The following is a 10,500-nucleotide window of genomic DNA, read 5'->3' on the forward strand; positions in this document are numbered from 1 at the left end:
AATCTAAAAATAATTTTTAAGCCACAACAGAATTTCTTCCCAATTACATAAATCCAAACAAACAAAAAAACCCAAACATCTTGTTACCATAAAAATTCAACTTTCATATCGAGAACATTTTTCCATTGACCAAAATTCACTAAACTTGATTATCAAAACAACCTAAATCATCTCTCCAAGCCAGTCTCTTTACTCCTTTAGTTCACTTTTAAAGACCGTATCAGATTGATTTTTCCAAAAAATGTATTTTGGTACAATGCCTCTCGCTCAAAATACAAAATACCTTGGTGCTACCCCAGGCAGATCCTCCCAGATACGGAGTTCAAATTCCTTAGCCTGGTAACAAAGGCTCCAACCTTCCTTTCTGGCCTCCCCTCAAAATTCTCCTAAAGGAATCTTCCCCAGTGATATTTTCTGACTCAATGGACTTCGGAATACCTTGTGCTAACAAAATATTTTATTCTTAAGAATAACATTGTGGAAAGCCAAGCAAAATTTTCTAAGCAAACTTAATAGTTGGTAAAAATGAAATGTATTCAAACCTTACTTAAAAGGTTTTATATCTTTATACTCATATAAAGAATAAGTTAGGGGCGCCTGGGTGGCTCAGATGGTTAAGCGTCTGCCTTCGGCTCAGGTCATGATCCCAGGGTCCTGGGATCGAGCCCCACATCGGGCTCCTGGCTCAGCGGGGAGCCTGCTTCTCCCTCTCCCTCTGCTCTCCCCCTGCTCATGCTCTCTCTCTGTGTATCTCTTTGTCTCAAATGAATAAATAAAATCTTTAAAAAAAAAAAAAAAAAGAATAAGTTATTTTCTCATTATTACCTAAAATGATTAAGATGAAAATATTTGGTAAAGAACGAGACCCATGTCTTCTCTCAAAGACTTTAAGATACCCAAATGACAATGGTTCTATTCAATTTTTGAATGAAAACTCAAGTGAAAGAGCTGGTTCTGATAAGAGATTTGGAAACCCTGGACAGCTTTTAAACACTTAAACTCACTTGACAATATTTTATGATTCACTATTAGGGCCCAATCTGTTTCTAAATTATATAGGCCAGTACGTTGCCACTACTTTTCTGGGGAAAATACTTCCCTAATTCACCCTGGAAATCTTTTTTTAAATTTCAAGTTGTTTTAAAGGAAAAAAACTTTATTTTCATAATCACAAATAATATATTGTAAGTTTTGGCTGTTATCAACACATCTCTGAGCACTGAAGATAGTCTAAACTTCAACTTTAACTTTCCCCCAAAATACTAAGATAACTTATTTAAACCACTGGATAAAAATTAAACTACAGCATAACAGCATAAAGAGAGTTCCCCAGGGTGCCTGGGTGGCTCAGTCGGTTAAGCGTCTGCCTTCGGCTCAGGTCATGATCCCAGGGTCCTGGGATCGAGTGCCACATCGGGCTCCCTGCTCAGCAGGAAGCCTGCTTCTCCCTCTCCCTCTGCCTGCCGCTCTGCCTACTTGGGCTCTCTCTCTGGGTCTTTCTGTCAAATAAATAAATAAAATCTTAAAAAAAAAAAAAAAGACAGTTCCCCAAATCCTAAATCTCTTTAATAAGATATTTACTTCTTGTAGCAACACTGCCTGACATTAATGGAAAAACAAACATACAAAAACAAAATAAAAAACCTCTTTCATGAAAAAGAAAATATTAACATCAGGTTTAAAATGCTCAGAGGAGGGCGCCTGAGTGGCTCAGTCATTAAGCGTCTGCCTTCTGCTCAGGTCATGATCCCAGGGTCCTGGGATCCAGCCCCACATCGGGCTCCCTGCTCAGCGGGAAGCCTGCTTCTCCCTCTCCCTCTCCCCCTGCTTGTGTTCCCTCTCTCACTGTGTCTCTGTCAAATAAATAAATAAAATCTTTAAAAAATAAAATAAAATGCTCACAGGACAAAGAAAGTGTGTATCAACTTGGTATATACTTAAGTCAGTTGTTCACTGGAGACACCAAAAAGAGGGTGAGGCAGCATCTAAACTATCAGAACGGGGCGCCTGGGTGGCTCAGTCGTTAAGCGTCTGCCTTCGGCTCAGGTCATGATCCCAGGGTCCTGGGATCGAGCCCCGCATCAGGCGCCTTGCTCAGCGGGAAGCCTGCTTCTCCCTCTCCCACTCCCCCTGCTTGTGTTCCCTCTCTCGCTGTCTCTCTGTCAAATAAATAAATAAAATCTTTAAAAAAAAAAAAACTATCAGATCATCTATTGAAGAAAACTTAGAGCTCTTGAACCAAGAAATCAGCAGCCTCTGGAACTATGACATATCAAGACTTATCCCCATGTATCTCATTCATTAGTAAGTCTACAGCAAAGGTAGAAGAAAACAAAGGCAAGAATCACAGAAGAATACAGAAGAAAAAGGAATAGAGAATCAAGGGAGAAGTTGGAGGCAAGGACAGAAAGAAGGGATTAGAGCTAAATGTAAAAGACTAGAAAGAAAAAAAAAATCAACAAAAAGAGAGACGAGGTGTTTTGAGGTATGGAGAAGGCTACATTTGCCTCAGGCACAACAGTCCCAGAGGTAACAGATCACTGCCAATAATTGCCCAAGAAGTCATTTTTTTTAATAGTTTTTTTTTTTTTTAAGATTTTATTTATTTATTCGAGAGAGCGAGAATGAGAGCGAGAGAGAGAGCACATGAGAGGGGGGAGGGTCAGAGGGAGAAGCAGACTCCCTGCTGAGCAGGGAGCCTGATGCGGGACTGGATCCCAGGACTCCAGGATCATGATCTGAGCCGAAGGCAGTCGCTTAACCGACTGAGCCACCCAGGCGCCCCCAAGAAGTCATTTTAAGAGTTTTAGGAAAACCATTCTTAGAAAACCCTGGATTCCTGAGATAAACTGAACCCAGAATCTAATCCTCTTGTTTAAATGTTCTCAAACCATGTTTTTATTATACTTTATTATAATTAATGAAATTATAAATTTTAATTTTTGAGAGTTTTGGTCAGACTCTGGTAAGTTGTAAATCTGAATTTAAATTCACACCTGACCTGTAATTCTCTCAAGTGATACATCAGTAATAATCCTTTAAAAAAAAATAAATAACATCTGGTGATTTATATAACATCACAGGGGAGAACCTCTCCCCCCCAAAATACTAAAAAGATAAAACTTCTCAAATTAAATATGTCTGTATCTGGGTACCTATGCAAGTCATGCAAGATACAGCAGATGGGATCTGAAACAGACATTTTGTTTTTAAAAGATGCAGGACTATGGGGCGCCTGGGTGGCTCAGTCATTAGATGTCTGCCTTCCGCTCAGGTCATGATCCCAGCATGCTGGGATGGAGCCCCACATCAGGCTCCCTGCTCAGTGGGGAGCCTGCTTCTCCCTCTCCAGCTGCCCCCACTTGTGTTCCCTCTTTTGCTGTCTGTCAAATAAATAAATAAAATCTTAAAAAAAAAAAAGAAAAAGATGCAGGACTAAAAGAATTAGAGAGGTAAATGGACCTGGAGCTATTAAAGATACAAAAAGTATTTTAAGGAGAAAAACTCAGTAAAAATTCAAAATCAAGAAGAGTTAATGAAATGCTATTAAGGCCAGAAGATAGGAAAAATTAATTAAGATTCTGCTTTTGTTTGGTCTCTCCAAACCAGAAGGTACCCCTATGTGGTCTGGGTATCCTCAGTAGGACTTAGTCTGAGGGGATGTTAGTGAGAATTCTTCAAAGATGTTTGAAGCTCTGAAACCAATACTTTAGTCTCCAATAATCTTTCCACTGTCATAGGAAGACTTTGAGTTTAGAATCTCTTCATAGTCTTTTCTTCTACTATTCCTTTGAATGGCCACTTGAAAGGCCACTTGGGCGTTTTCTTTTTGACCTCATATTTTTACATTTGTTCACCAGGAAACTGTTCTGAAAACTGATCCCCACTCTGAATGTTTTATCAGAAAGTATCTAACCATGTGGTAAATGCATAATTTAACCAGAATAATTTCTGAACCATGCTATCTACAAATTCTGAATCACAGATAAATCTGAGGGGTGTGGTCTTTAGATTTGGCTTTCTGTATGTTTTCTCGAATTGTTTATTTCTCCAATTTCCAAGTACCTTATACTGCCACTATCCTTCCATCACCATTTTTTACTTTCCTTCTATACATGTACAGACACATACACAAAATATCAGTACCACTGTATATGTATGCATGTGTGTATGTATGTATATACATGTATATACATACATACACACACATGAATACACTACAGACACATGACCAATATCAGAGTATAAACCAAAGATAAAGACATAAATAACACCGTAGAATAGGAATTAATCCATTTATTCTTATTTCCAAGATAAAACAAAACTAGTTGGTTACTATAACTCACCAGATGGTTCTTCAGGCTCACTTTCATTTTCCTCCTCTGGTGGGGCTTGAGGGGGTGGTGGGGGAAGCTTCTTTTCTTTTTCTGCTTTAGCATTTCTCTCTTCTTCTGAATAATACTCATCTTCTGAGAGGTTGGCCAAGCTTTCATCCATCTCTCTGTACTCTACCTATATGGAGATTATACCAGGGAAAGCTAAATACAGTGAACATCTAAAACCAGGGACTCAATTTGGAACCATCAGTGAATGTGAACTGCCTTTTAAATTCAAATTTTAAGGGAAATAAGCAAATAACAAGGAACAAGCTAGCTCATAATAGGTAGCTATTAAAAACAAAATCTCGGGGCACCTGGCTGGCTCACTCAGAAGAGCATGTGACTCCTGATCTCAGGGTCATGAGTTCGAGTGCAGCCCATGTTGGGTGTAGAGATTATTTAAATAAATAAACTTAAAAACAAAAACCCTAAAATCTCTCATGAAACAATCTCGTGTCAGTTCAGATTTAGCCCAATCTATCAATTTTACATCATACTACTGACATTTAGATCAATGAATCTGAGGTTCTCTACAACTCCTAAGAACTCTTTTAAAATATGTGTATGCATATATATGTATGTTTGTATGTGCATATGTATTCATATGTATGTACACATCATGTTCACACACCAGAAGTTTCAACAAAGACTAAAATAACCCTGAGATAAAAATACAGTCAACTAGAATAGCAAGTCTATCAGGTAGGCCAGGCCTGTACTTCTACTATTCCAAGGTGGAACAGCAAAATCCCAGAAACCAAATGGGGAGAAATAAAAACTGCAAATGGCAGCCGCCAAACTGAAACTATGAAAAAGCACATTTTGCTTAAAAAATAACTGATGACATAAGAGAGCTGAATGATGAAAGCAAAGAATCCTTAATACAACAAATTAAGTGAAACAGAAAGGGAGACCACAGGTCTTACTACTAATTTACACTCTGGTTATAAAAGGAGAGAACCAGGTAATAAGTATAAAGAGGAAACAATCTTGGTGAATGTCTTATTGGCGGTAAAGCAACTTAAGATAGGGAAGATTATAATGGACCTGTTTGCCAAAATGTGTAATATGGTATTACAAATAGTCACCAACCTTAGAACACTAGCAAACTTGTCACTGTTGACTCCCACCCTAAAAAAAGATTCCAGGAAGCCACAGCAACAACAGCTATTTCAGATTCAATGAAAAGATAAAATGAATGAAATAAAAATTTATTAGATGTGGAGACAGAGCAAAGACAATATGGTTTCCACAAATAACGTACCTAATTTACTAGGTTTCTGAAATTAATAGTCCTGTGGATTACAGCAAGTGTACTCTACCTTAATTTTTGAAATGCCTCTGAAATAGCTCCATATGGCTGGCTACTTTTATATTTGCCTTTCTTTCTTTCTTTCTTTCTTTCTTTCTTTCTTTCTTATGACATGAACACAGACGGGCAGGAGAGTGGGTGGCTAGGGGAGGTAACACGGATTGTGTCAGAAAATGGAAACAAAAATTAAGGATAAATTAAACAGTTCTGACCCACGCTCTAAGATTCTTATTTAACACATGAATAATAGTATTCATCTATCAAATACAGAACACTGAGTACATGGCCACAATGGAGAAAACAATTATGAATGAGAGTCTCCCTGCCCTTAATAAACTGAAATTCTAGTTGCAAACTATTGGTCCTTATCAGGTAAATCGAGAGACTTTACAATAAAACCTCCAGAAATCTACATACTAAACTTCACCCTACTTGACTGAGATAAACTGTAAAAACAGACCTCAGGACAACAGACAAAAAAGCAGCAAGGAGGGAAAAGTTTCAAAAAGGAAGAGGGGTCAGAAAATGTAATACATGTTTAAAGTATGCAGTTTCCCTTCTTTTAGCCCTCAATAGTGCTTGACCCCTCCCTACCCCAAAGATTTAGCCCTTTAATCCTCTGTTCATCAATCTCATCCATTTAATCAATAATCATTTAACAAGTGCCTATCAAGGAACTGGGCAATGAGGAAATTCTGAAACAATAATATAAGGTCCTTTCTACTGCAGTAGTTCATTCAGCTCTTTCCAAAGGATGTTCCACAAAAGGAATCCATGATCAAGTCTGGGAAACACCGCATTCTTTACAGGCCCCCTCTAGGATAATCACGATGCACATTAAAGTTACTGAGAAGTTCTGCAGCAAAAACACTCTTTTTAACATTGTTTAATCCAATCTTTTGATGAAGTAGTAGCCACTAAGAAGGAATAGAGTTCTTAGTTTTCAGGGAAAAAAAGAGATTAGAAAAACACCTAGAAGTAGGAGCAAAAATATCTAAGGGTAGTATTTAAAAACAACAAGGAAAAAAAATATCTGTATTTCACAGAACCTAAAATTCTTCAGGATTTCATTTAAATACACATTTATATGTGTTAAACCAAACCATAATCCTTTGGAGACTACCAACAAACACATGAACTTGTACTGCTTGGGTACTAAATCTGGGGTAGACCTAAGAATGAAATTTCTTCTGCAATCTGTTCAACCAAGACGGTGTCCTGAGAAGACAAGACAAGCTTAAAAAACAACCATTTGCACTACTTATCAATCACTGGATCTTATCAAGCACTGGGTCTTCACAATACTTCATAAACAAAACACAGAAATAAAACTGGATTCTGAGACCAATATAAGACCGCAACTATTAATTGAAACTTCTTAATATAAAACAGGCAAATACTACTTTATTTTGGGATTTTGCATAAAGTTTTATTTTGTAAAAAAAAAAAAAAGTTTCTCTACTTAATAAAAAAAACCATCTGAAAGAATCATATACACTTTAAAAAATTAAAAAAAACTATTCCCCTGAGAAAAGGAATAGATACTCTAAACACAAAGTACTGGGAACTTCTCATCCCTAAGTAAAATCCTGAGACTTTGGAGGTTCTACAACTACTTATAACCAAGGACATAAAGACGTCCAATAGGCAGATATAAGTCAGTAAGGTAGTTAGTCTTACCTTTACACAGGTGACTCTGAAATTTACACCTCTAGTTTCTCCCTTCTCTTCTTCACCCTTGCTACAATGCTTCATTCACTTTCCAGTCATCTTAAAGCTCCAGTCTTTTTGTTTTAATCTTTCTTCCTTTTAAGTCACCTAGGACACAACTGCCAGACTGATTTTCCAAATATGTGATATTTTTAGATAGTTTTAAAGGTGAATGCCAAATTTTTCAAACCAGCATATAAACTTTTTGGCTCTAACCAGCTGTACTTACCTTTAGCCATTTTCTAACACCCTAGTCAAAAAACCCTCAATGTTGTTCTACAGATCCCTAAACTCCCTGAAAGCTACTTCCACCCTTTTCTGTTAATCCGATGCCAGAGTTCAAGGCTTATCCCTTCTGCAAATTATTTCCTAACTATTCCAAACTTGCAAATATGTCTTTCCTTTCTCTGAATTGTCATAGCACTTAAGGTCTGCACTTCTCAGTCTAGTGCAGTACTGTCCAATACCATTTTCTGTGATAACGGCAATGTTCTGCATCTGTGCTTCCAATATGGCAGCAGTAGTCACATGCGGGTATTGAGCACTTACCATGTGGCTCTTTTAAGTTTAAAAGTAAAAACTCAAGTTTCCTCAGTCGTACTAGTAACATGGGCTAGTGGCTACCATACTGAATAGCACAGATCCAGTGTTTGGCTCTCTCTATAACCTGGACATGACTCTACAATCCAAACACTACTGGTTCCCTCCAATTTATCTTGCTCCTAGAAAAACGCCATTTTCATTTAAATTCATTTGCCCATTGTTCCCAATGTTCAAGTGTCCACTCTGGACTCCCGGTTGCTTCTCAAACCGCCGCATAATATACCAAGCATGTTTCACTTCCTTTCTCCGCTGGTAGTACTTAATTACTGGGCACCGTACTCTAAGCCAGACACTGCAATAAGCGTTTTGTTTACATTATATCTAAACCTAAAAACCTTACAAGGTAGGGTTTATTTTCCTGAGGAAAATGAATCATAGGGAGAAAAATTAACCCCTTTTCCAGAATACTTTTCTAAATTCTGCGCTTTTTCAAGGCCCAGTTGAAGGCCACCAGTCCTGAAGTCCCAACCCAACGTAACAATTCCAAACCTTAAATATTTTGCCATAATGTTAGCATACACACTCAGAGGTGATTTTATTCTGAAACTTATGAAACTTAAGCTTTAGGGACCTCCCAATTGCATGGACCCCTTCCAATACCCTGAACCTTGTTTTAGTTACATAACTAAATATATAACATCTGTATCTATGTCTCCTATTGAATCTATAGTTCTAGATACAGATATACCCCCCCTGCATATACCTCAGAACTCCTGAAGCAAGGCCAGTCTATACTGGACTCAGCTTGCTTTTTCTTCCTTTAATAGATACTCTATCCCTTGAGGTCTGTTTCCTCTGGCTCCCAAGACTGGCCAGGAATAGGTCAGTTTCCCTAGTTCCTTACTTCCTAGTTTCTCCCTCAAATAAACAGGTAACCCACTTTTCTCTTTAGAGTTTCAGAGTTAATCACAATAGAAAAATAGTGTAGCAGGAATTAAAATAAACACAAGATAATTACAAAGACAGAAATCTTATGGTATGTCCCAAATTGATCTACAGATTCAAGGCAATCCCAATCAGAACATCAGTTGCCTTTTTGCAGAAACTGATAAGCTGATTCTAAAATTCATGTGGAGGGCGCCTGGGTGGCTCAGTTGGTTAAGCGACTGCCTTCGGCTCAGGTCATGATCCTGGAGTCCTGGGATCGAGTCCCGCATCGGGCTCCCTGCCCAGCAGGGAGTCTGCTTCTCTCTCTGGCCCTCCCCCTCTCATGTGCTCTCTCTCTCTCTCAAATAAATAAATAAAATCTTTAAAAATAAATAAATAAATAAAATTCATGTGGAAATACAAGGGTCACAGAATATCCAAAACAGTCTTGAAAAAGAGCAAAGTTGAAGAAATCAAACTTCCTGATTTCAAAACTTATTACACAAAGTCACAGTAATCAGGACAGTGTGGTACTGGCATAAGAACAAAAAATACAGATCAATGGGACAGAAATGACAGTCCAGAAATAAACCTTTACATTTATGGGCAATCAACGAGGGTGCCAACCATTCAAAGGGGGAGACAATAGTCTTCAATAAAATGTGCTGGGACAAGTGGATATCCACATGAAAAAGAATGAAATTGAACTCCTACTTCATACCATATACAAAAATTAACTCCAAAATAATCATAGATCCAAATTCAAGAGCTAAAGCTAAACTCCTAGGAGAAAACATGAAAAGTAAATCTTCCTGACACAGGATTAGGCAATGGTTTCTTGGATATAACCCCAGAAGCAAAAGGAACAAAAGAAAAATAGATAAATCGGACATTAAAATTAAAAACTTTAATAATCACCATATATAAAGAATTCTATTCAACAATAAAAATACAACCCAATTTAAAAAGAAGCCAAGCATTTGAACAGACATTTCATCAAAGAAGATATACAACCAATGACCAATAAGCATAAGAAAAGATGTTCAATATCATCAGTCATTAGGGAAATGCATATCAAAACCATAATGTGACACCATTTCACAGCACTAGGATGGCTATAATAAAAAGACAGTATCAAGACAAGGATATGGAGAAATTGGAAACCTTATATATTGCTAATGGAAATGTAAAATGGTGTAGCTAATGTGGAAAAGTGGCAATTCCTCAAAAAGTAAAACACTGGGGTGCCTGGGTGGCTTAGTCAGTTAAGCATCTACCTTGGGCTCAGGTCATGATCCCAGGGTCCTGGGATCGAGTGCTGTGTCAGGCTCCCTGCTCAACAGGGAGTCTACTTATCCCTCTCCCTCTGCCCCCCCCCCATGCTCTCTCTCTCTCTCTCAAATTAAACAAACTTTTTAAAAAGGGGGATGGGAGAACCGGGTGATGGGCACATGATGTAATGAGCACTGGGTGTTACATGCAACTGATGAATTACTGAACTCTACATCTGAAACTAATAATACACTATACGTTAACTGAATTTAAATAAGTGAAACAAAAACAAAAAAACAGAGATAACATGACTTAGCGATTCCACTCCTAGTATATACCCAAGAGAACTGAAAACCT

General features: G+C 37.8%; 1 protein-coding gene across 3 annotated transcripts in view; it reads right to left on the reverse strand.

The window, feature by feature from the left end:
• KDM1A (lysine demethylase 1A) overlaps nucleotides 1–10,500 on the reverse strand; it is a 62,380-nt gene that overhangs the window by 49,557 nt on the left and 2,323 nt on the right. For all 3 annotated transcript variants that reach the window (XM_078073668.1, XM_078073669.1, XM_078073667.1), the window contains exon 2: nucleotides 4,347–4,512. In XM_078073668.1, coding sequence (XP_077929794.1) covers nucleotides 4,347–4,512 — 166 coding nt within the window. The remainder of the gene's footprint in view (nucleotides 1–4,346; nucleotides 4,513–10,500) is intronic.

Source organism: Halichoerus grypus, chromosome 5 (assembly GCF_964656455.1).
Source record: "Halichoerus grypus chromosome 5, mHalGry1.hap1.1, whole genome shotgun sequence".
In the NCBI taxonomy this organism is placed as follows: Eukaryota; Metazoa; Chordata; class Mammalia; order Carnivora; family Phocidae; genus Halichoerus; species Halichoerus grypus.